At 33.7% G+C, this 27793-nt stretch overlaps 1 protein-coding gene across 1 annotated transcript in view; it reads left to right on the top strand.

The window, feature by feature from the left end:
• Positions 1–27793, top strand: part of LOC148943083 (insulin-like peptide receptor) — a 208940-nt gene that overhangs the window by 101450 nt on the left and 79697 nt on the right. The window contains exons 7-8 of the mRNA XM_089102431.1: positions 5460–5643; positions 25705–25818. Of these exons, the coding sequence (XP_088958557.1) occupies positions 5460–5643; positions 25705–25818 (298 nt within the window). The remainder of the gene's footprint in view (positions 1–5459; positions 5644–25704; positions 25819–27793) is intronic.

The raw sequence follows: 27793 nt of genomic DNA, 5'->3' as shown, positions 1-27793 counted from the left end.
TACATTCATATGCTTACCCGCAATGAGGTGGATAGGGCACGGGATAGGGGATTTAAATTTTTATTAATTCGAATATTTAAAAGTTTGGTATATAATACACCTGCCCTCCCCGCATATTTTTTACTGGGTACAGAGGCGCTTTATGCCAAAATTTAAATTCAGAGTTGTGATTCCGTGAAAACGTGAAACGTTTAAGCCCAAATAAACGTTTGAAGTGGAGCCCAAATAAACCGAATGATGAATGTATCTTATGTTTTTATGTTTATGCAAAACTAGTGCTTTACTGAAAACACAAAACCCACGGAAAAAAGATGTTTTAGAACCGGATATATCATCAATAACAGAGTAATCAAAATCTAGGTTAAAACCGGTCAAAACTAGGAGGCCAGAATAAAAAGAAATAAAGAACGTTAAAATTTTTTTTAGCGAAACTTAATCTTATTTGAGGCTCTGCAGCAATTGTTGTTGCAACAACTTAAAAAAAGACTTTACATTAGAGCTGAGGAGTCTGTTTTCGGAATTATTCCTAAGCTTGTGAATTAGAAAATACGTTTGTCCAAATCCTAATCATTCGCAATTGTGCTAGAAAGGCCGCATTCAGGGGGAGTTGCGAGGGGTTCCGAAATGCTTGTCTGATCAGTAAAACGTAAAAAAAATGAAAATAAACAAGTTTTTGTTGTGTTTTTTTTAATTTTTTGTACCCCCCCCTCCCAAAAAAATACTCCCTCCCCCCAAAAAATACGGGATACGGCCGTGCTAACCCCCCCCCCCAATTTTCTTCTCACTCTTTATTCAATTTTCAAAATCATCTAAAAATTGCCGAAAAAAAGAGAAAACAAAAAATAATCAAAGATAAAATAATAATAATTCACTTTACACCCATTTTTACCGAAGCGAAAAAGAAAAAAGAAACACTTCCAGAAACACAAGAAAACACTAAAAAAAGAAACAACAAGATACAAAGAGAAAATAGATCTCTGGATATATAAAAAATAATCTTTATAAATAACACTAAAAAGGTAAAAGAATCATCAAGACACACAAACAACTTTAACATTTTAAATAGCCAGTAATATTTTAGATATTTTACATAACTAATTTTAAGCATTAAAATCAGCAATTGTATTTTACAGCATCGAATAAGCCAAAATTAGTTGCAAAATTGCGATTATTTATTCAAAAAGATTCTTAAAGTACTCTGTAAACCATCGGCAATCGTCGAAAACTCAGTGTTATATTTCTTGCCTCTAAAGGGTTGCAATATAGGTAGTTCTAATATCTATCCATAGATTGTTCAATATAGATAGTTCAGTCTCACTGGATATATTTACATCATAGATTTTTTCTCTCTTAATGACCCGTTCAACTACATCGACAAGATTACCATGATTGAAAATCTATTTGCCTAGTTATTGTACTCGAAGTTTCGCTGAGTTGAACACGAAGAAGCAGAAAACGATTTTTGTCGAACCCTCTACCTAAAAGCGGGACTTAATTTTTCGGGGTGCAAAAAATCATGCACCCCAAATGCATCGTCTTTGTATACGCCAATAGCTGTGCAATTGTATTTAGACTGATTCGAATGGGATTCTATTTTCTTAGAAATACAACACCAAAAGAACATAAAATGATACCCGATCCAACTGAACATTTAACAACTTTGAAAACACCGGAAGTGTTAGCGTTACAATTTAACTTTTGCGCCAAAGATTTTCCCTACTTTAAATTGGAAAAGTAATAAAAAACGACTCAAATTAAGACAGGGGGATTAGCTGCCCTGACCGCTCGAACATTCTAACTTCATGAGAAGTTCACGGTTCTGCAATATTTTCTATAGTTAGAGAACTTTACCGATAAAATCACTCATCAATAGCCGAAAACAGGACGGATTACAGAATAAGTCACCCTAAAGTTGGCCCCCCCCCCTTCTCGCTATAAAAAATGTGGCTCTAAAATATTATTTTACGTGTTTGTACCCCCACCCAAAACTCTATCTGTTTGTACCAATTCTGTGGCGAAGGGACCTATTCAGTGCAATATCGGGAGGGGATCGCTTTTTTTTAAGAGGTGGTTTAAGGAGAGAGACAGAGGGGGTACTTGCCCCGGGTGCAGAAATTTAGGGGTCCAAATTTTCAAACAAATAATCGAACGGTTATAATGATTTTGTAATTTTGTAATTTAATCAATAAATTATTAATTAATTAATAAAATAAAAATAAATTAAGAATGAAACAAATTAAATAATAATGAGGAAAATAATTAATAAAGATCAAAAAATAAATTAAATAAAATTAAAAAATAATTAAAACATAAATTATTAATTAATTGATAGATTGAAAATAATTTGTTAATAAATGAAAATTTTGTTGGAATTTGGCCTGAAAATTTTGTGGGAGACAGGGGAAAGGTGCTAAGCAAGATTTGCCCTGGGCTCAAGAGAGGCCAGAACCACCACTGTTATTTTTTTCGCATAAATTTCTGCCGAATAAACTCTACAGTTATCCTTGCCCAACCACCTTCAATATCTGCACCGTTCACCATAGCACCTAGTGCTAGTTGCATCATGGTTCTAAATGTGTTTTTCAGATTTCCCGTGTAAATGCTCCCACAACGAAAGAGTAAACAGGCGCTTTCTTTAATGACCCACAGCGTGAAAAGGGATCTTTATCCCTTTTCAATTATCCCTTATCTTCTTCATCTTCTAATGGATCTTTATCCGATAGTCAAATTCAGAAAGGTATATATACCTCATATGAGGCAACGATCTCATATGGTCATATGAGGTAAATACCTCATATGACCTCATATGGTCATATGAAGCAAATACCTCATTTGAGGTAAATATTTACCTCATATGAAAGGGCATATTTACCTCATATGGTACAAAAAAACTAAAACTCTTTGCTCTTAAAAATTGATTTAAAAGAGCAAAATCTTGAAAATCAATTATTAAAAAAAAATACTTGATATGTTCGAAAAAAACTCCCCACAAAAAAAAACGTAGGTTTTACTTTGCCTGTAACTCCATTGGAATAATTTTTCATTCTTTGAACCTTTTAAAGGAAAAAAAATCACTGAGAGAGTGAAATTGAAACGAACAAAAAGCATCGCTTCCTAGTCTACACAGTATATTCATAGAACAAGCGTAACTGTTTGATGCAATTCCCTTACGTTTTTATGTTTATGCAAAATTAGTACTTTACTGAAAACACAAAAACCACGTAAAATAATTATATTAGAACCCGATTTATAATCAATAACAGAGTAATCAAAATCTAGTCTAAAACCGGTCGAAACTAGTAGGCCAGAATAAAAATTAATAAATACAGAGAAATAATCTTGGAGCAGAAGAAAATGAAATTACTGTTACTGTTCTAAAATCCATATCTTTTTCTTTCTTTTTTTTTGTTATTGTACAAAATTAAATACTGAATCACCTTATAAACTTGATTTGTCTAGTAGGTTCTCTTTCATTTTACTTAGTCTATTAGTTTTTTGGGAAAAAAAGATGTTCGGTCTACCAATTATCGAAACAGGTAAAACTTAGAGTATCCCTGATTTTGTTTTCGGAATATATATATATATATATATATATATATATATATATATATGTATATATATATATATATATAGTGTGTGTGTGTGTGTGTGTGTGTGTGTGTCTGTGTGTGTGTGTGTGCTTTTCATTTGTTGTCCTTGGTTTTAACGCCACACTTTATTTATCTATTTATTAAATTTCTGTCTGTCCTTCTCTTTCGTCTGTAATAAGTATATTAGAGACTCTACATTATTGGGCTGAAGAACAAGCGTATAACCGAAACAGTCTGTCTCCTTGATAACTTGTAAACTCTGTTAATGCTCTTCGAGACAATAAACAGAACAGCTATTTCATCGTTTTTGGTCTTACGACAGTTTGGTCTTACGACAGTTTTTGGTCTTACGACAGTTTGGTTCAGTTAGGGCCTGAAATTGCCTTTTATTTTTCTCAAAAATGACGAAGAAGGTAGTTTTTTAGTTGTGATATGTTTTAAATAGCACAACAGTCTTAGGAAAATAATATTCGTTTTTTGGAGTCTCAATTTTGTGTAAAAATTTTTGTATTTAATATCGATTTTGAATATCGCCTTTTACAAAAATTAAATGAACAGTTTTTTTTGTTACAGCTGTGAACTATATTTGTCTTGGGAGACGGTGAAAAAAGGAACTATATAAGGTTTGTTGGAGGGGGAGTCTTCATCAGTGTGTTGTCAGGCGGCTTAGCGGTTGTGCGAGTTTGAAAGTAGCAATATTGTGAATTCAATACCTCGAATTTCTCTTCTTTATTTCTTTCTTTTTTTTTAATTTGATATACAATTTACTAGTGTTGCCGAATGATGTGTATCAGGGTGTTTTTTTTTGTAGATGGTTGCACGTTGAATTCATCAATTCAGGTCGTCTCTAAAACGAATTTTGAAAAATTTTCCCCTCAACATATTTTTTCTCCAAAAATGGTGCTTTCGGCGCTTATTCGTTTTATCGCTGGGCTGTCTTATTTCAGGCATCTGGTTGCAAATTTAATATGAGATCCCTGGTGACCTCCCGTGTAACACGAACCACTGATTTTAGGATTGCAAAATGAGAAATAGTTTTAAAATTAGCAATTGAAACAAGAAGGTATAGGGGACACATCTAAATCTAGAAGTAGGATCGGGGATTTTTCAGATTCGAGGTTTGATGTTAAAAAGGAGACCCATTTTTAAAACACAGTTCTCGGATTTCTGCAGTTCTTTAACATAATTTTCTAAGGGAGGGGGGCTGTGAAGGTGCTTAGATTCTCCCTTCTCCTGTGTACAAATAGAGCTATTCTTATTTTAGTAATAACTTTTTTGAACGAGGCAATTTCCATTTTTTCATATTAGTTTTTTTTTTTATTAATTTTAAAATTAACAATTTAAATTTCTAAATGGAAATTAGACAAAAAATCAGACTGTACTACTCGGGAAATCAGGATTCTTGTGAGGGTAGAACGACTTCTTTAGAGTTAGTACCCAGTTTAGTGGCCAGTTTTCCTCCTTTCAAACCAATAGCCATTCAGAACCTGCAATAAGATATTCCTTGAAAACTAAAATGAATAAGACAAATTGAACGATATTCTATTCCAACGTTATTAGCGTTGCCGCCTTATAGTGTAATATGGAAACCGATTAGAGAAACAAAATTTTGCTCAGCAATTTTTAACGTAGTTTTCTAAGGGGGGGGGGCTGTGAAAGATGCTTAAATTATCCTTTCTCTCGTGTACGATTAAAGCTGTTCTGATGCTATCAATGAGATGCTTACGAAGAGAAACAATACGTGTATTTTTTTTATTATTAGTTTTCCGTTATCTTGCAAAAATCATAACAACAGTGAAACTAGAATTTAACAGTGTTAAAACTAATATTTATTTCATTTCGATATTAACAAATTTATTTCATTTTCAGTACCGAAACCGTCGCTGTGTAAATATGACTGAATGTATTAACATGCCCGAATCAAAATGTGGCAAATTGGGGGAATATAAGCCCTTTAATCGAACGTGTATTCGAGACTGTCCTGTTGGCTATCAGGAAAAAATGGAAACCGACAGTTTTAATCGTCCCTACAAAACTTGCACTCAATGTAACGGTTTGTATTTATTCTTTTCTTTTTTTCTATTATTTTTTTCTTTCTTCTTTTTTTTCTATTCTTCTTTTTTTTTTTTCGTGTTAGATATATTAATTGATATATAAACTCGGGCACGTAAGTATTTTTTTTGGGGGGGGGGGGGGATAGTTGAAAATCATTTGGTAATTTGAATAAGAAGTGTTCAAAAATTTAGAGAAATTAGGATTTCGGGTATGGCTGGGCTCTTTACATAAGTATCTGTATCAACTAATTGAGATACATGTTTGATTATTTTGCATGTAATGATATTCAGCCTCTTCATAGCTTGAAATAAAAAAGTTTTCAAAAATTTTCGCATTCGCCTGCTTACTTTCTTCCTTTTTAACGTAAAAACATTGAAATAACTAGCCCTAAGGCTTCTGTCGTGTGAAAATACATTAACCCGTGTATTATGTCTTGCATCAGAACCATTGCCGAGTATGCATGTCTGCTGTATGCTCGTGCTCCGAAAATGTTTCTGGCATCAATCCAAAATAGGGCTAACAGGGCAGGTTTAGTCGTTTTCCACGACTCTCTCCAGTCTGTTAGTGAGAGGTTTGATGTAGCTTTGATGGCTGTTTTCTACAAGCACTTATATTCACCTTCTTCTCTAGAACTTTCTCGTATTGTGCCTCCAATTCTCTAACCAACAAGACAGACTCGAAGGCACACCAGGGTTGCCACCTGTTGCACGGAAGTACTATTTTAGCACTGTTTCATCATGTGTAGCACTGATCCGTGTAGGCTGATCCGACTTCCTCGGGAAGGTCACTCCAGATCAGAGTGCAACGTCGAATGAAGCTGTTCTTCAAGTACTCTGTTCTTGGCTTACCAGCCTCGAGATAGTTGGACCCAGCTGTGTGCCTCAGGGTTACCACATCGGTCGATACCTAAAGTGCTACAATTGCCCAAATTTGTGGACTGCACGGTGATTTTCGGTGCCACTGTAAAAGTATATACCATCTTTTGAATTCTGAGGGGCCCCCGTACCAAACAGTTTTTTCTGTTAGGTAAACAGGTCATTACACTCTTTGTCAAGAGGATTTCACGGGTAATTAAAGAATGAGATGCTTGCATCAACAATACAAAGAATAAGCTCAGATACTTAATAGATTTGACGTTTACAAGAGACATTACTAGAAAGTATTCAATAGCTTAATTGAAAAGTAACGATAGAATGACATTGTGACTTGACCTAGCTTTACCTCGCCGATGTGATCTGTATAATACATAAGTAACGTTTGAAAAATATTGTCAATTTAAAAAGAAATGGCTGAAACGAGTTTTGAGGGGGATGGGTTGCATCGAGGGGTGACTTGCACGCGGGTTCAGTTAACGGGGGTACAGTTGCGCGGGGGGTTTCGGTTATACACGGGTTCAGTTACAAGGGGATTCAGTTGCACGGGGGGTATCCCTTTTTTTCGAAAATCGGGCTCCCTGTTTTCAAAACCCCTTTTTCTTCTGAGGCTTGGAGCATTTGTGTCAACAATACAAAGAATAAGCTCAGATACTTAATAGATTTGACGTTTACAAGAGACATTGCTAGAAAGTATTCAATAGCTTAATTGAAAAGTAACGATAGAATGACATTTTGACTTAACATAGCTTTACCTCGCCGATGTGATCTGTATAATACATAAGTAACGTTTGAAAAATATTGTCAATTTAAAAAGAAATGGCTGAAAAGTGTTTTGAGGGGGATGGGTTGCATAGAGGGGTGACTTGCACGAGGGTGCAGTTAAAGGGGATACAGTTGCACGGGGGGTTTCGGTTATACACGGGGTTCAGTTACAAGGGGATTCAGTTGCACGGGGGGTATCCCTTTTTTTTCGAAAATCGGGCTCCCTGTTTTCAAAATCCCTTTTTCTTCTGAGGCTTGGAGCATTTGGTGGCTAGATATTAAACGTAATGAAATTTCGTACGGAGGTTCAGTTGTACGGTGTTTCAGTTATACAAGGGTTCAGTTACATGGGGGTTCTTTGCGTTAAAAAATTAGTTTTTGTATCTTTTAAAAGAACTTTACGGGGATTGAGAGACTCAGATGACTAATTCATTGTGATTTTTCTTTAATTGATGGTCATTAAAAACGAAATTTTTGTGTTAAATAAGTAGTTTTTGTATCTTTTAAAAGAGCTTTACGGGGATTGAGAGACTAATTTGAATAATTCAGTATGATTTTTATTTACTTGATGGTCAATAAATTATTACTTTTTGTTTTAAATAAGTAGTTGTTGTATATTTTAAAAGATCTTTACGGGGATTGAGAGACTCAGTTGCCTAATTCCGTGTGATTTTTCTTTACTTGATGTTCATTAAAAACGAAATTTGTATGTTAAATAAGTAGTTTTTGTATCTTTTAAAAGAGCTTTACGGTGATTGGGAGACTCAGTTGCATAATTCCGTGTGATTTTTCTTTACTTGAGGGTCATTAAAAACGAAATTTTTGTGTTAAATAAGTAGTTTTTGTATCTTTTAAAAGAGCTTTACGGGGATTGAGAGACTCAGTCGCCTAATTCCGTGTGATTTTTATTTACGTGTTGGTCATTAAAAACGAAATTTTTGTGTTAAATAAGTAGTTTTTGTATCTTTTAAAAGAGCTTTACGGGGATTGAGAGACTCAGTTGCCTAATTCCGTGTGATTTTTCTTTAGTAGATGGTAATTAAAAACGAAATTTTTGTGTTAAATAAGTAGTTTTTTTTTGTTTTAAAAGAGCTTTACTGGGATTGAGAGACTCAGTTGCCTAATTCCTTGGGTTTTTTCTTTACTTGTTGGTCATTAAAAAAGAAATTTTTGTGTTAAATAAGTAGTTTTGTATCTTTTAAAAGAGCTTTACGGGGATTGAGAGACTCAGTTGCCTAATTCCGTGTGATTTTTCCTTACTTGATGGTCATTAAAAACGAAATTTTTGTGTTAAATAAGTAGTTTTTGTATCTTTTAAAAGAACTTTACGGGGATTGAGAGACTCATCTGCCTAATTCCGTGTGATTTTTCTTTACTTGGTTGTCATTAAAAAAAAAATTTTTGTGTTAAATAAGTATCTTTTTTATCTTTTAAGAGCTTTACTGGGATGGAGAGACTCAGTTGCCTAATTCCGTTTTATTTTTTCTTTAGTTGTTAGGAATTAAAAACGAAATTTTTGTGTTAATTATTTAGTTTTTGTATATTTTAAACTTGATTTACGGGGATTGAGAGACTCAGTTGCCTAATTCAGTGTGATTTTTCTTTACTTGTTGGTCATTAAAAACGAAATTTTTGCGTTAAATAAGTAGTTTTTCTATCTTTTAAAAGAACTGGCCGGGGAGGGAGAGACTCAGTCGCCTAAGTCCGGGTGATTTTACTGTACTTGATAGTCGTTAAAAACGAAATTTTTGAGTGACATAAGAAGTTTTTGTATCTTTTAAATGAGCTTTACTGGGTGTGAGAGACTCAGTTGCCCAATTCCGTGTGATTTTTCTTTACTTGTTGGTCATTAAAAAAGAAATTTTTGTGTTAAATAAGTAGTTTTTCTATCTTTTAAAAGAGCTTTACGGGGATTGAGAGACTCAGTTGCCTAATTCCGTGCGATTTTTCTTTACTTTCTGGTCATTAAAAAAGAAATTTTTGTGTTAAATAAGTAGTTTTTGTATCTTTTAAAAGAGCTTTACGGGGATTGAGAGACTCAGTTGCCTGATTCCGTGTGATTTTTCTTCTTTTCAGTAAAGACATTCGAGATCCTAAAAGTGTTTAATTCAAACTTTTTTAAAACTTCGAACTTTTTCAACTTTATTTATTTTTTTTCTTTTTGTACATAACTTAAAATGTCAAAATATGCTTACAGTTCTAACAATTGCGCTCTGTGATTGGTCAGAGACACGATGTGACTTTCCCACTGGTATTCTTTGACCGGTTATTAAAACTACCTAATCTATTGCATGTATTAAATCAGTATTTCTTACGCAGTGGAATGATAAACACATAAGTCATATCTATAAAAAAAAGTGAAGATGGAGCATTTTAATAAAGTGTGTTTACATAACAAGGTTATTGTAGCATTGAATGCCGACAAAGAGAAGTATTTAAACTTTGAAACAAGTACAAGTGGTAGCACTATTGGAAATGTATGCATGCATTGTCATGACAGTAAGGAATTAAATTTCTTTGGAATACCGAAAAAATTCAACTCTTATGTTGGTGGTTATGCGAGATTGAGATCTCCAGAGATGATTGCACTCAAAGAGAATGCCAACATAAAAATAATCATTGATGATAGAGGACAACTCCTTGCTACTGTTGCAGGTAACACATTACCTACTGATACATCCAATCGTCACCTTTCGGGTATTAGCATTCAACGGAAGATCAATAAAAGAAAGTCCTACTCTTCTACTAATATCGTAAACCATATCTTGTCTACGTGCCGAAACTGTTACCTGTGTAAAAATAATGTGATAATAGACAGTGAAATTGCCAGAAAAATAAAAAGGGCATTGTCAGAAAATATCACGATGGAATATAAAGATGAATCGATGAAAAACAAAGCACCAGCAAACGTTACTGCCATTATTCTTTCAAAAATATGTTAATACGTTTAAGCAATAAATATCTTTAAGCTTAACCCGTCTTTATTCTTTAGAATAGTTTTATTCATTTCATTAAATTATGAAGAAATTGTAAGTAAGTAACAATAGCTTTCTTGAATTAGCTTCCTGGAAAAAATACATATATTTAATTAAAGAAATAATAATAAAATAGCAAGTAAGTAATAAAGTCTTTATTGTTTTCACCTATTGGATACACAATACTGAAATTTCATTCAAGAAATTATGATGGAATTGTAAATAGGTAACACACTCATGTTACCTCATGGACACTCAATGCAGAAATTTCATTTAAGGAATTATCAAAAATTTTAAGTAAGTAGCAAATTCTCTTGGATACACAATATGGAAATTTCATTCAAGAAATTATGAAAATATTTGTAAGTAAGTAACAAACTCTATTGATTTCACCCCTATTAGAGACATTACAGAAAATAAATAACATAATTAATTATAAAATTGCGCTAAATTACCTTTTTTTTTATCTTTATCACACAAACTTTTTACCTAGATAAAGAACGTAGAAATATAATTACGTACATTTTGGAAAAATTTATCTTCTATCCACAATTTCTTTCTTGAAGTCAACTCTTGGATACGCAATACGGAAATTTCATTCAAGAAATTATGAAAAAAATTGTAACTAAGTAGCAAATTCTTTCTTGAATTTACCTGTTGGACAAACAAAAAAGACATTTCGTTCAAGAAATTATGACAAAATTCTAAGTAAGTAACAAACTCTTTATTGTTTTCACAAGTTAGATATACGACGTAGAAATTAAATTCAAGAAATTATGAAAAAATTCTCAGTCTAAGTAGCAAATATTTTCTTGAATTCACCTGTTGGATAAACAAAAAAAAACATTTCGTTCAAGAAATTATGAGAAAATTCTAATTAAGTAACAAACTTTATTGTTTTCACTATTTAGATATACTACTTAGAAATTAAATTAAATAAATTATGAAAAAGTCTCAGTCTAAGTATCAATTTTCTTCTTGAATTCAACTGTTTGATGAAAAGCAAAAACAAAAACGACATTTCGTTCAAGAAATTATGACAAAATTCTTAGCAAGTAAAAAACTTTATTGTTTTCACAAGTTAGATATACGATGTAGAAATTAAATTCATGAAATTATGAAAAAATTCTCAGTAAGTAACTATTTCTTTCTTGAAGTCAACTATTTAATACACAATACGGAAATTTCATTAAAGAAATTATGAAAATATGTGTATATAAGTAACAACCTCTTTATTAGTTTTACCTCTTGGATATGCAGTATATATACTTCATTCAAGGAATTATTAAAAAAACTCTAGTAAGTAGCTTTTTTTTCTCTCTATAAAAAAAAATGTTAAATTATCTTAACGATATAGAAATTTAATTAAATAAATTATGAAAAATTCTCAGTAAGTAACAATTTCTTTCTTGAAGTCAACTCATGGATACACACAATCAGGAAATTTCATTCAAGAAATTATAAAAAATATTTGTAAGTAAGTAACAAGCTCTTTATTGATTTCACCTCTTGAATATACAGTACAGATACTTCATTCAAGAAACATGATTAAACACGTTTTGAAACTGCATGCTATTTGTATGCCTTTCCTTGGCACCTTTCCAAACGAGCGGGGATTCCCACTGGTTCCTACACATTGCAAAAAGTGAGCAGTACGAAAACTCCACGTTTTCAACCAGACTGGTTTTTAGGGACCAATCAGGAGAGATATGCAAAGTCGACATAGCTTTATTTCATTTTTTTTAAGGTTCATTTAGACGAGGTTACGTGCGCGCACGTAACCGCGTCTAAATGAACCTTAAAAAAAAATGAAATAAAGCTCTGTCGACTTTGCATATCTCTCCTGATTGGTCCCTAAAAAAACCAGTCTGGTTGAAAACATGGAGGTTTCGTACTGCTCACTTCTTGCAATGTGTAGGAACCAGTGGGGAATCCCCGCTCGTTTGGAAAGGTTCCAAGGAAAAGCATACAAAGAGTATGCAGTTTCAAAACGTGTTTAAGCATGTTTCTTGAATGAAGTATCTGTACTGTATATTCAAGAGGTGAAATCAATAAAGAGATTGTTACTTACTTACAAATATTTTTAATAATTTATTGAATGAAATTTCCTGATTGTGTGTATCCTTGAGTTGACTTCAAGAAAGAAATTGTTACTTACTGAGAATTTTTTCATAATTTCTTGAATTAAATTTCTATATCGTGGAGCTAAGTTAAAATTGTTTGTGATAAAGAGAAAAAAAAGATACTTACTTGCGATTTTTCCATAATTTCTTGAATGAAGTATCTGTACTGTATATCCAAGAGGTGAAACTAATAAAGAGTTTGTTACTTACATACAAATATTTTCATAATTTCTTGAATGAAGTTTCCGTATTGTGTATTCAAGAGTTGACTTCAAGAAAGAAATGGTTACTTACTGAGAATTTTTTCATAATTTCATGAATTTAATTTCTACATCGTATATCTAACTCGTGAAAACAATAAAGTTTTTTACTTACTAAGAATTTTGTCATAATTTCTTGAACGAAATATATTTTTTGTTTTTTTTTGTTTATCCAACAGGTGAATTCAAGAAGGAATTTGATACTTAGACTGAGAATTTTTAATAATTTATTGAATTTAATTTCTACGTCGTATATCTAAATCGTGAAAACAATAAAGTTTTTTACTTACTTAGAATTTTATCATAATTTCTTGAAAGAAATGTTTTTTTTTTTGTTTATCCAACAGGTGAATTCAAGAAAGAATTTGCTACTTAGACTGAGAATTTTTTCATAATTTCTTGAATTTAATTTCTACGTCGTATATCTAACTTGTGAAAACAATAAAGAGTTTGTTATTTACTTAGAATTTTGTCATAATTTCTTGAACGAAATGTCTTTTTTGTTTGTCCAACAGGTAAATTCAAGAAAGAATTTGGTACTTAGTTACAAATTTTTTCATAAATTCTTGAATGAAATTCCCGTATTGAGTATCCAAGAGTTGACTTCAAGAAAGAAATTGTTACTTACTGAGAATTTTTTCAATAATTTCTTGAATTAAATTTCTACATCATTTAGCTAAGTGAAAATTGTTTGTGATAAAGAGAAAAAAAAAGTTACTTACTTGCGATTTTTTAATAATTTCTTGAATGAAGTATCTGTACTGTATATCCTGGATGTGAAATCAATAAAGATTTTGTTACTTACTTAAAAATATTTTCATAATTTCTTGAATGAAATTTCCATATTGTGTATCCAAGAGAATTTTGTACTTACTTAAAATTTTTGATAATTACTTAAATGAAATTTCTGCATTGCGTGTCCATGAGGTAACATGAGTTTGTTACCTATTTACAATTTTATCATAATTTTTTGAATGAAATTTCAGTATTGTGTATCCAAGAGATGAAAACAATAAAGACTTTATTACTTACTTGCGATTTTATTATGATTTCTTGAATTAAATATCTGTATTGTGTCCAGGAAGCGAATTCAAGAAAGCTATTGTTACTTACTTACAATTTCTTCATAATTTAATGAAATGAATAAAACTATTCTAAAGAATAAAGATGGGTTAAGCTTAAAGATATTTATTGCTTAAACGTATTAACATATTTTTGAAAGAATAATGGCAGTAACGTTTGCTGGTGCTTTGTTTTTCATCGATTCATCTTTATATTCCATCGTGATATTTTCTGACAATGCCCTTTTTATTTTTCTGGCAATTTCACTGTCTATTATCACATTATTTTTACACAGGTAAAAGTTTCGGCACGTAGACAAGATATGGTTTACGATATTAGTAGAAGAGTATGTCTTTCTTTTATTGATCTTCCGTTGAATGCTAATACCCGAAAGGTGACGATTGGATGTATCAGTAGGTAATGTGTTACCTGCAACAGTAGCAAGGAGTTGTCCTCTATCATCAATGATTATTTTTATGTTGGCATTCTCTTTGAGTGCAATCATCTCTGGAGATCTCAATCTCGCATAACCACCAACATAAGAGTTGAATTTTTTCGGTATTCCAAAGAAATTTAATTCCTTACTGTCATGACAATGCATGCATACATTTCCAATAGTGCTACCACCTGTACTTGTTTCAAAGTTTAAATACTTCTCTTTGTCAGCATTCAATGCTCCAATAACCTTGTTATTTAAATACACTTTATTAAAATGCTCCATCTTCACTTTTTTTTTATAGATATGACTTATGTGTTTATCATTCCACTGCGTAAAAAATACTGATTTAATACATGCAATAGATTAGGTAGTGTCAATAACCGATCATAGAATACCAGTGGGAAAGTCACATCGTGTCTCTGACCAATCACAGAGCGCAATTGTTAGAACTGTAAGCATATTTTGACATTTTAAGTTATGTACAAAAAGAAAAAAATAAATAAAGTTGAAAAATTTCGAAGTTTTAAAAAATTTTGAATTAAACACTTTTAGGATATCGAAAGTCTTTACCGAAAAGAAGAAAAATCATACTGAATCCGGCAACTGAGTCTCTCAATCCCCTTAAAGCTCTTTTAAAAGATAGAAAAACTACTTATTTAACACAAAAATTTCATTTTTAATTACCCCCACGTCAAGACAAAAAACACTAACATAGGCAACCGAGTCTCTCAATCCCCGTAAAGCTCTTTTAAAAGATAGAAAAACTACTTATTTAACACAAAAAGTTAGTTTTTAATGACCAACAAGTAAAGAAAAATCACACGGAATTAGGCAACTGAGTCTCTCAATCCCCGTAAAGCTCTTTTAAAATATAGAAAAACTTATTATTTAACACCAAAATTTCGTTTTTAATGACCAACAAGTAAAGAAAAATCACACGGAATTAGTCAACTGAGTCTCTCAATCCCCGTAAAGCTCTTTTAAAAGATACAAAAAATACTTAGTTAACACAAAAATTTCATTTTTAATGACCATCCAGTACGGAAAAATCACCCGGACTTAGGCAACTATGTCTCTCCCTCCCATGCCACCTCTTATAAAAGATAAAAAATCTACTTATTTAACACAAAAATTTTGTTTTTCATGACAAACAAGTAAAGAAAAATCACACGGAATTAGTCAGTTGAGTCTCTCAATCCCCGTAAAGCTATTTTAAAAGATACAAAAACTACTTAATTAACACAAACATTTCGTTTTTAATGTCAACCTAGTATAGAAAAATCACACGGAATTAGGCAACTGAGTCTCTCAATCCCCGTAAAGCTCTTTTAAAAGATACAAAAACTACTTATTTAACACAAAAATTTCGTTTTTAATGACCATCAAGTAAAGAAAAACCACAGTGAATTAGGCTACTGAGTCTCTCAATCCCCGTAAAGCTCTTTTAAAAGATACAAAAACTACTTATTTAACACAAAAATTTCGTTTTTAATGACCATCACGTAAAGAAAAATCACACGGAATTAGGCAACTGAGTCTCTCAAACCCCTTAAAGCTACTTTAAAAGATACAATAACTACTTATTTAACACAAAAATTTCGTTTTTTACGACTATCAAGTAAAGAAAAATCACACGGAATTAGGCAACTGAGTCTCTCAATCCCCGTAAAGATCTTTTAAAAGATACAAAAACTAATTATTTAACATAAAATTTTCGTTTTTAATGACCATCAAGTAAAGAAAAATCACACGGAATTAGGCAACTGAGTCTCTCAATCCCCGTAAAGATCTTTTAAAATATACAAAAACTACTTATTTAACACAAACATTTCTTTTTTAATGACCATCAAGTAAAGAAAAATCACACTGAATTAGGCAACTGAGTCTCTCAATCCCCGTAAAGCTCTTTTAAAAGATACAAAAACTACTTATTTAACACAAAAATTTCGTTTTTAATGGCCATCAAGTAAAGAAAAATCACACTGAATTAGGCATCTGAGTCTCTCAATCCCCGTAAAGTTCTTTTAAAAGATACAAAAACTACTTTTTTAACACAAGGAACCCCCATGTAACTGAACCCCTGTATAACTGAAACACTGTACAACTGAACCTCCGTGCTAAATTTCATTACGTTTAATATCTAGCCACCAAATGCTCCAAGCCTCAGAAGAAAAAGGGATTTTGAAAACAGGGAGCCCGATTTTCGAAAAAAAGGGATACCCCCCGTGCAACTGAATCCCCTTGTAACTAATCCCCGTGTATAACCGAAACCTCCCGTGCAACTGTATCCCCTTTAACTGAACCCTCGTGCAAGTCACCCCTCTATGCAACCCATCCCTCTCAAAACACTTTTCAGCCATTTCTTTTTAAATTGACAATATTTTTCAAACGTTACTTATGTATTATACAGATCACATCGGCGAGGTAAATCTAGGTCAAGTCACAATGTCATTCTATCGTTACTTTTCAATTAAGCTATTGAATACTCTCTAGCAATGTCTATTGTAAACGTCAAATCTATTAAGTATATGAGCTTATTCTTTTTATTGTTGACACAAATGCTCCAAGACTCAGAAGAAAAAGGGATTTTGAAAACAGGGAGCCAGATTGTCAAAAGAAATGGATACCCCCCGGGACCCTGACTGCCCGTGTCCCTGAACTCGTGGCTAACCGCAAACTCCCGGGCACCTGGCTCCTCGGTCTCTGTCCCCGCGGGCCCGTCCCTCCGCTCTGCAACCCCGCCCCCGCAGAACACTTTTCAGCCATTTCTTTTTAAATTGACAATATTTTTCAAACGTTACTTATGTATTATACAGATCACATCGGCGAGGTAAAGCTAGGTCAAGTCACAATGTCATTCTATCGTTACTTTTCAATTAAGCTATTGAATACTTTCTAGCAATGTCTCTTGTAAACGTCAAATCTATTAAGTATCTGAGCTTATGCTTTGTATTGTTGACACAAATGCTCCAAGCCTCAGAAGAAAAAGGGGTTTTGAAAACAGGGAGCCCGATTTTCGAAAAAAAGGGATACCCCCCGTGCCACTGAATCCCCTTGTAACTGAACCCGTGTCTAACCGAACCCCCCCGTGCAACTGTACCCCCTTTAACTGAACCCTCGTGCAAGTCACCCCTCTATGCAACCCATCCCCCTCAAAACACTTTTCAGCCATTTCTTTTTAAATTGACAATATTTTTCAAACGTTACTTATGTATTATACAGATCACATCGGCGAGGTAAAGCTAGGTTAAGTCACAATGTCATTCTATCGTTACTTTTCAATTAAGCTATTGAATACTTTCTAGCAATGTCTCTTGTAAACTTCAAATCTATTAAGTATCTGAGCTTATTCTTTGTATTGTTGATGCAAACATCTCATTCTTTAATTACCCGTTGACAAAGAGTGTAATGACCTGTTTACCTAACAGAAAAACCTGTTTGGTACAGGGGCCCCTCAGAATTCAAAAGATGGTATATACTTGTAAACCTCTGCTGTCACCACTCTGTAAACCTCTGCTGTCACTACTCTGTAAACCTCTATTTAGTTCTTTATTTCTATGCCCTTTTATAATTGACAGATGTAATGGTTTACATAATTTCCAAAGATAGACGATAAACGTTGGTATAAGGTCTTTATTGAATAACGTGAGAATACAAATAGAGAAAATAAGGTAGCGCAAGAACAACTAGCTACGACGAAGGCGAACGATGGACTCCCTTTAGAAATGAGCCAAGAATATAACTTTCCTGGAACGGAAGTTCCAGCTATTGGTTGTTCAACCATGCCCGGGAACGGGCCCTCTCCCACGACTAGCTTTAGTCCCAAGAGCCCCCTGGAATCCTCTCGTTGACACATACATGTCTGAATAACTAAGAAATGAGACACCCGGAGAGGCTTCTCGAATTGATGTTAAATACTTTACAGATTTTCCCCCCTGTCTTTAATTAAATTTCACAAATTTGGCTTATCCCCTTCTCATTAAACCCCCAAACTTTAATTGAATTCAAAACATTCCCTTCCCAAATCATTCACTTCTCGCCTACTAACATTCTACAGCATGAACTAGTAAACAATTACATAATACAAACACTACACAATACTTGCATAAGTGAAAACTTACATAGTATAAACGAACCACACTAACAACAGTAGTCGGAAACTGGATATTTTAACACTTCTTTTTTCTTTGTATACTTTGAAATAGACTTGTTCCCCATACCGCTGAATTTGATGAGGACAAGGATAGTTGGGATTATGTATAAACTTCGGATTAGGGCAAAAGGAATGACCGAGAAAGGCTAATTTAATCCTGAAAACACCGGCGACAAATAAATGAAATTGCATAAACTTATAAATAATGGAATAGATATGTCAACCATTGCAGTTTGATTGGCCTACCATGCTACAATGACGTCAAGATATTATTACCAATAAAATCCTCGGGGTTTTACTGCTGCGGAACGCCTCGGTTTTGACCTATTTGGGTTTGCTCTACTAACTTGTGGTTCGACAAATGGCAGTACTACTGTTGATATCTCTACATAACTATTAGCGCTACGCATTAAAACCATCCCGTGAGGCATCAACCTCATCCCACTGGACCTCAAAACCAGCCCCCTTTCCACCTTTTTTTTTCCTCATCCTACGGGGCCTCAAAACCAGCTCCCTTTTCCTGGGTATCCAAACCGCCCTGCGAGGCATCAGTACCATCTCGCAGTGCAACAAAAAAAAAGCATCCCGTGAGGCATCAGTACCATCCCACAGGACCTCAAAACCAGCTCCCTTTCCATGGGTAGCCAAATCGCCCTGCGAGGCATCAGTACCGTCTCGCAGTGCAACAAAAAAACCATCCCGTGAGGCATCAGTACCATCCCACGGGACCGCAAAACCAGCTCCCTTTTCCTGGGTAGCCAAACCGCCCTGCGAGGAATCAGTACCATCTCGCAGTGAAAAAAAAAAACAAAAAAAAAAAAACCATCCCGTGAGGCAACAGTACCATCCCACGGGACCTCAAAACCAGCTCCCTTTTCCGGGGTAGCCAAACCGCCCTGCGAGGAATCAGTACCATTTCGCAGTGCCTTCTTATTATCATTGAGTCCAAATTTCACCCTCGTCAGTGCGGGAAAAAAATTCATCGGAAAAAGAAGACGTGTCTCCGTACCCCACTATCTGTTTTGTCTGCTCATATTAATTTGCAACCTTATACCCATCACCTAAACAAAAAAAAATGCCTGCTCTATTCTCTAACAAATACCGTTTGTAGGACGGTCTGATCCCCTCCTTGAATAAATTAAGAGCAAATCTTGCAAGGACTACACCATCATCCCTGGCTTCTAAGGACACCCTACATGACCTTCCTAATTTTTGAGCTTCTCGAATTGATGTTAAATACTTTACACTACAGTCAAAAAATTTACATGTGTAGGCTGATCCGTTGCGGTTCAGCACGTGCTGCATTGAATGTAGTACTTTTTCTCTTATATGACCAAATTGAAAATAGAGACATATAAAATGCAATTACATGATGTATGTCACATTACATCAAAATATCTGTCAGAACGTTTTTATGCCTGACAATAATCTAAATACATTTAAATACAGGGTATGCGTGTGCGCGTACATTTCACCATTCAGCGCTCTGATCTGCTCAGGATACATTTTTGTTCCATTAAAATTAAAAATATCCAAAAATTGACCTAAAAACTAATCTAAGTACACTTGAACGAATCATGCGTTTAATGTAAATTTTTTGACTGTAGCCCCAAAAATCACTGTGTATTCCCCAAATTTGGGCAATTGTAGCACTTTAGGAACCGACCGTGGTGGCAATCCTGAGGCACACAGCTGGGTCCAGTTATCTTGAGGCTGGTAAGTCGAGAGTAAGCTGTTCTTCGGCAAGTCGAGAGTACTTGAAGAACAGCTCCATCCAACGTTGCACTTCGATCTGGATCTTTCTGGATCTTCCTTTTGATGTATTTTCGACATAACACCTTTAAATTAGGTGTTGTTTTCTTAGACCACACTGCCGTTCTAAGACGAACAAATAAACTTTCAAATGGGGACAAATCCATAAATGGAGACCAACCCAGTAAACATCTCGATAAATAAAAGTTCAAAATAGGAATAAAATCCTTTTTAATAGACAGTGTATAATGAATTTCACAAAAAATACCAGATATTTCGGTCACATATACAGTGACCGTCCTCAGTAGTGAAACTAAACTAAAACAATTTAAAACAAAAGTTTATATACTAAATCAAATAAAAATACATATTGTTTAAATCTCTAATTCTTTTCAAAGCAAAGGCGGGAGCTAGTCTCTTTGACCTTCTTGGATTCGGTTTATTAGCGTTCAATGACTATAACATTTGGATAAAGGTCAACAACGTTGGGTAAATTGAACTTTACTCTGTCAGATTTAGATAAATTATCATAGATAGAGTTCAGCCCATATTCACCTGTATTCCGATTCAAAACAATATTCTTGAATAAGATTTTCTTAATTTCAAGAGTTTCACGAAAATTTTGCTGTAAACCCCGATCCCTAGAAATCTAAGAGACATTCTCGAACAAAATAAAATGGTCTGGAAAATTAAAAATATGTTCTGAAAGGGCTGAAGTAAAATCTTCAGACTTAGAATCTTGCTTTAAAGCCGAAGAAATTGAAACTTTATGCTGTAATAATCTCATTTCCAAACTCTGGTTAGTACGTTCCACATATGAGCTTCCGCAAGTACATGGGATCTGATAAACTCCACTTTGTTGCCCCAATAAAGTTAGATACTTCCCAGAATTTAGAAAACTACCCAAAGTATTATTACTCTTTAAAGCTACCCTTAGACCATTGCTTTGTAAAATTCTTTTAAGTTTTTCCCTTAGCCCGGGTACATATGGTAAGGAACAAAAAAAACATCCTTCTCCCGAGTTGTCTCCAAGACTTCCTTAGAAATCTCTAGAAATCTTTTTCTTTTTGAAAAAGTCTGGTTAATTAACCATTCTGGATACATGTTGCTTATTAGTATTTTGCTTAGAAAAGACAACTCCTCCTCAACAAATTTTGGAGAGCAAATACTAAAGATCAGTCCGATCAGTTAAACAAATGATCAAACCAATTTTTACTTGGCGAGCGTGACCGGAACTATAAGACAAAAATCTATTGTTATTTGTCGGTTTTCTGTAAATTTTAAAATCCAGACTATTTTTATTTTTCAAAAGAAGAACATAAAGAAAAGGCTGTTTCGCATTCTCTTCCAATTAAACAGTAAACTTTAAACTCCCCCCCCCAAACAATTAAGATGTTCCAAAAATCCTTTTAATTCCTCCTCCCCATAATCCCATACTGAAAACATCTATAAACTCAAGATTTGTTTTGCAATTAGAAGACACGGAAGGCTTTGCCACTTTCATTGGAAATTTGTTTCATATTTGGGCAAGATTAAAGAAGAAAATTTACATCAAGAACTTTGAATGAACTTTGTCAATGAACTCTCTCTGAAAATAATCTAGTGAATAATCTGGAATTTTATTATTTTGTGAATGACCCGAAAAGCTATTTATTTTGTTGTATATAAATATGCTAGTTTCAATTTTATTATTTTAGTATTTCTACTGAAGACGGTCGCTGCAGATGTGACCGAAACATCTGGACTTTTTTACCTGTTTTTTCACTGTCTAAATAAATGGATTAATCCCCATGTGAAAGTTTATTCATTCTTCCTTTTGATCTTCCTGAGGAAGTTGTCCCTAAAAGTTTCTCTGTTAACTCTTTCAAAATACGATGCAATAGTCATCTAAAAACCTCGATAAAAGACTAGCGGCATTTTAGATATTTAATTATACCTGCCGCCAAAAATTAGGAATAAAAGAGGACCATATTGCAAGCGTAAGACTATGTTATGTCTAAGGCTAAGATGTTACATTTTTGCTATATTTTGTCTTATAGTCCTCGGTTCCTACGATCCCCTTTCATATCGAAACGGTTATTCACTGCAGCACTATTTTGCTCAGACGAAGAACAAAGTTATAAGAATTACATCTTTTTATCCCAGTGCATTGATTATCCCCGAGTTTTGGGGTTTTCCCCGAATACAATTTGTGTTCTCCGAAATCTCCGGGAAATCAATGGTCCATATACATGAACGTAAACACAAAATACAAATCGCTAGTTTTCGCTAACATTAAATCTTTGGAAAATTTTTGGAAAATCTTTGGAAAATTTTCGAAACGGAAAATTTGTGGATAGGGGTGCGCTGCTTTCCATGAATGGTGTATGTGTATAAACTGAACTAATATCCATGTCCTTGGAGTACTAAGGGCAATAACAAGTTTTAAAAATAAATTCCTATTTTGAAAATATAATATAATTCTTTTGAGTTTGGTTAAGTGGAAACTTGCACGATCGCACTTACAAAATTAGTTAAAATAAGAAATTGATTTGCTAGTGCAAATGACGTTCATATGTTGTTGTGTAGTTTTTGTTTGCAACAAACGCAAAATTAAAAAAAAGACATTTGGCTGAAAAATCAGCAGAAACTAAGCTAAAAACACACAGTACCAAACCGCTGAAGAAGGTGTAGCTTTCCTTTGAAGGTAAAGTTGTTTTCAGGTAATCAACAGATTGGTAATATTTGAATTCCTACTAGCGAAAAGCGTTGTCAAATTTAATTAACTAGTTTGCCTATTCATTTTTACGGTTCAATGTGGCAACTCTGAGAAAATGTAATACTGCCCTAGAAACTTCACAAATTTGAAATGATTAGAAGAAAAACTTACAAAGTTGCAGTTTTGAGGTTTGAATAGACCTATGATATGTCAGTGGGGCAAAAAATATTATAGTTTGATGTCTCTGGTACTTAAAAACTTCACATTGCAAACGTAAAATTCTAGGTTCGTTTAAGGCTAAGGTTGTTACGTCTCATATTCGATTCTTGTTTCGATCTACATTCATAGCAAAACAGTTCCCTCTTCACTGCAACGCCATTTTTTTCTGACAAAGAACACGTTTTAAAGAATCAGATCCCGTTCCCCCAATGTTTCTACTACCCCTGATTTTTTGGGATCTACCCTAATAAAATTGGGTTCTCCGAAATATTTTGCAAAATTGACAATCCTAAATACACTAACATTAAGGGGATTCGATACCTTAAGATAATTTTGCGAGCCTCAGTGTCGGTTGACCGTCCCAAAGACAAACAACCCGTGAGAGAATTCTCCCAGGGAACTAGCAACTTTTAAAAGTATTCAGAATCTGTAGCCTGGTTTTGAAATTCGATTGAAAAGACAATGAATCTTACGTACCCTGTGTCCGCAAGGTTTCCAATCAGAGCGGGTAACACAACACGGAACTCCCAAAGCTGCCAAGTTGCTCAAATGATATTTCCTTTGAGCGGATGTTTAACTAGAAGTTAGTGTTTTAGGGACTGTCTTTTACTGTACTTACAAAGGAAATTCTACTCCGTTTAATCAAAAATTCCAGATGCGCACTGACTAATGATGTAGGTTTTTTTTAAAACTGAATATCTCTATCTCCGGCACAAAACGGGTTAAATTAAATGTTTATTCTAAGATTCATGGGAAAGTAAGTGTTGGCTTTTAGTGTTCTATCTTTTATTCAGATCTTTTTTCCAAGCTCTGGAAGTCATATAAAGACAATCCAATCAATTCTAAATAGTTTGGCCACTCAAATTAAAGAAGGTGATAATGGACGAGATCGGGTGGTCCTTTAAGGTATCGAATCCCCTTAAAACGGAATAACACGGAATCCCCTTAAATCACTAATTTTCGACGGTAATTTTTGGGAGATTTTGGAGAACACAATTATCTTGGGCTTACAAACCCCTTAAAACTCAGGGCAGGAAAAGTACTGCTTTCCTCGCCCAGTGTGTGTGTGAACTTTAGTGAACTAATATCCATGCCCCTAAAATTGTGTTTTAGCATAAAGTAAATTTTGGACCATTTTTTTGCGGCAGTTTTAATCGACCTAACAAAACTTGCACTCAGTGTAACGATTAGTTTATTTTTCTTTATTTGTTCTATTTTATTGTCGTCTTTACTGTGGTGTAAATACGTACATAATGAGACTGATACTAATTGTATTTTCAACCCTGGAAAAACCATTTTTTTTTTTTCAGAAAATGTTCTAATTTAAAACACTTCAGAATTTTAAGATTAGCAGTTTTTAACCAGCATCAGAACTCTTAATAAGCATCAAAATCGCTTGATTATTTAAAATAATTTGTTATTTTGTATTTCATAGTATTCAACCTCCTCAATATTTGAAATAAGAAATTTTTTTACAGCATGCTTAAGAAGATAATAATTTTATTTTCATACCCGAAAAAAATATATTTTAGTGAAATTTTTTTTTGGAAAATTTTCTATTGGAAAATACTTCAGAACATTAAGATTTGCTGTTTTTAATCAGCATTAGAACTCTAAAGCATCAAGGATAATGAAAAATAAAATCTGAATGTTTGAATTGGTTAAGTGGTAATTTACACAGTTAGCTTATATATATTATTTTTTTTTTTATGCAAAAATCTAAATTCTATTGCTATTATTATATAGCAATATTATATAGAATTATATAAATCATCAAATATATTCGTATGCAATTATGCAGGCTCTGGTAGTACGAAGCGCCAAATAAAAAAAAAAAAAAAAAAAAAAAATATAAAAAAAAAAGGTGAAAAACAGCGAAAATAAGCCAGTAACAAATGACGCTAAACGTGTTACGAATCCGCAGCTTCCCTTTGAAGTTCAAGTTGTCTTTTAGAATTAACAGACTTTTAATGCTGGCAATTTGAAGAAAACTGTTGTCAAATTTAACTAACTAGTTCTGTTTATTTATTTTCACGGTTCAAAGTGGCAACGCTGACGAAAATTTTTGTACTGCCCTGGGAACTTCATAGTTTTGAAGCTACCAAAAGAAAAATCGGTACTTATTTAGCCAATACACACGCGAGAATTTGGATCTACAGGTAAGGGGTCGATACAACATAGACACTTGGGGGATAGATATGATATATATATGATTTGGGCTGTATATATGCAAATGTGGGGGAGGGGGTCAAGTAAAGCGGGGCGACATGCAAAATGTAACCTAGCCTAACCAAAACACCAACTAAATATTTCTTAAAGTATAGCTACAATGTAGTTTTCCACTGAGCCGAAGCTAATTGTCTTCACATACAAAGAGCAATAAACCGGTTAGCCTCTGATTTCATATATCTGAATTCTCGAGTGTGTACTGGCTAATAGATAAGTACCGAAAAATCTTAGAAAATCGTGGTTTTAGGTGTGAATAAACTTAGACTAGAGACGCAAAATATGCTTCTTTTTTATATCCTTGGTAGGCCTACTTTAAATGAAAAAACGGTTTTTACTGGATACCAGGCTGGATGTTGTTTTTGCCATTTTAATCATATAGAAGCTAGATAAACTAGCACGCTGGCTTGCACTAAGAACAAACTACAATCAGATGCGATGGCGCTTTTTTCACTAACAGCTGGTGCCAGTGTTTATTTTTCTAAGTTAGTGACCACAATATTCCGATTTTTTAGACACATGTCCCAAAATTTGTGGAGGTCAAAATGTCAAAGACTTGGCTGTCATTCAGGCGCTGAGAGGCTGTACCACTATTGATGGAGCTCTTGAAATCAACATCAATGGTGCTAGTGAGTATGCCTTTTAAACTCGATTTTAATTATTTTTTGTCCATGTAATTATTTTAATTATCAATTTTGTTAATTATCTAGATTAGGGGTTTTCAAGGGGTATATTACGAGAAAGCATTAGAAATGCCTACTGGCTAGACCTGTGCCAGTACAAGAACTGTCATTATTGATTGTAAGTATCTAAGGCCTACACTAATAGTAGCCAATATGATGAGGTCCGCAGACGTATATTAAGAGTGGATAAATAATTAAAAACAGGGTTTGGGGTGATAGAACTGACATTAACCTCTTCTGAAACCCAAGTCCTTACTACTTCACTGACGTACGGGTATTGTCCTTAAAAGTATACGTCTCAAATTCGGACTTGTAGCATATACGGTGTGAAATTCAAACAATTGAAATTGATTGCTACTGCGATTCGTAGGGTTGATGATATAACTCCAAGGTCGGGGTTACTTTAAATAGGGATTTGGAGGAGTATTCACTAAACGCTTTATATACAAATTTAATTAAAAATGATTTAAAAATTATACTAAAAAACCAATAGTCAATGCCAGTGTGACCTATTACTAAAAGACTTTCGAGGTTAGCTGCCAAAAAGGCAAGATTAGCATTGAAAGCGTGTTCTTAATTATTTTTACTTCACTTGAATGAATTGCCTCATTTTATCTATCAGTCCTGGCTGAACTTGGTAGAAGTGAGGATTCTGGGATTTTTTTTTTTTTTTTTTTATTAGCTTAAAAGGTCGTATTTTAATTTAAGTTTTATATATAAATATATATTCATTTATCTTTTGCTGAAGACAGCCCTTGGATATGGGGTCGAAATATTAATTTGAGGTTTCAGTTCCACTGTAAAAAAAAAAAAAAAAAAATATCGTTCTACTTGTTGTTTTGTGTGAGGTTGGAGTTGGGCTCCTCTGGGCCTTTGAATGAGCGATAGACAGTGAAAAAATCTTGGTTCTTTCTATGAAAATGAAGCGAGAGTCCTGAGGTCATTATCAGTGAGTTATAGACTAAGACCGAAGATCAAAAGGTGGAAGTCTGCTAATTCTGCCTTATACGCCTCCAGGCGTGGGAGAAACTAAGTCTAAATAAGATGTCGATGATTCTAGAAGTTCGTTCACTGTTTATCATGAGCAGGATTGCCACCCGTAGCAATTTATTACTATTTCTAGTTACTTCTTATATTGCCTAAAGTAAAAAATCTATAAATCGGCATATAAATCACTAGATTATTGAGAAAATCACCAAATCAACCAAAAAATCTGTAAAATCTAGGGATTTTTCTTCTTACCGGGTGGCAACCTTGACCATGAGAAGTGCAAGTAATAATCTTTGTAGAAGTCCCCGCAGCCACAAATTTCGTGTAAGTTCTGTTCTTGGTCGGCACAAGAATAAAGTTTAGATTTGGATGGCTATCATTACCAGATCACCAGAATCCACAATCGACATTCACCAGAATCCATTCACAAATCACCAGAATCCGCAATCGACGTTCTATTACTAGAAACCAACCGTAATAGACTTGCAAACATTGTCCGCATGTCTGTAAGATAAATTTTATTTTAACTGTCTGTCACAAACCCAAGTGGGCCGAGCTCGCACTTTAGTGTAAAAGAATACACAGAAAAACACAGTAAACAATAAACAATACACAATAAACAAGAAAACATAAGCCTTGATTATTTTTTTTTATTTGAGAAAGTAAAAAAAAAACAGTTGTCAAAACAGTAAAAAACGTGAATAATTAAAAAAGTAATAATTTAAATTAAAAAAACAACACATAAGGATAATTTAGTCTTGCACTAAAACCTATAAAACAATTTAATTAAAAAAAATCAATTTGTAAATTAAAGATTTAACAGTGTAAGGTAAAAAAGGAGGGGGGATCTCTTGTATTTAACATGCTTACTATGCAGGGGACGAAATCCCTTCTATATCTTCAGTAGACAGTTTTATCGGGGTAAGAAAGG

The sequence above is a fragment of the Artemia sp. Qi Xiang Cuo genome, chromosome 16 (genome assembly GCF_049724085.1).
Source record: "Artemia sp. Qi Xiang Cuo chromosome 16, ASM4972408v1, whole genome shotgun sequence".
NCBI lineage: Eukaryota > Metazoa > Arthropoda > Branchiopoda > Anostraca > Artemiidae > Artemia > Artemia sp. Qi Xiang Cuo.
This window is presented reverse-complemented; position numbering and strand designations above follow the sequence as displayed.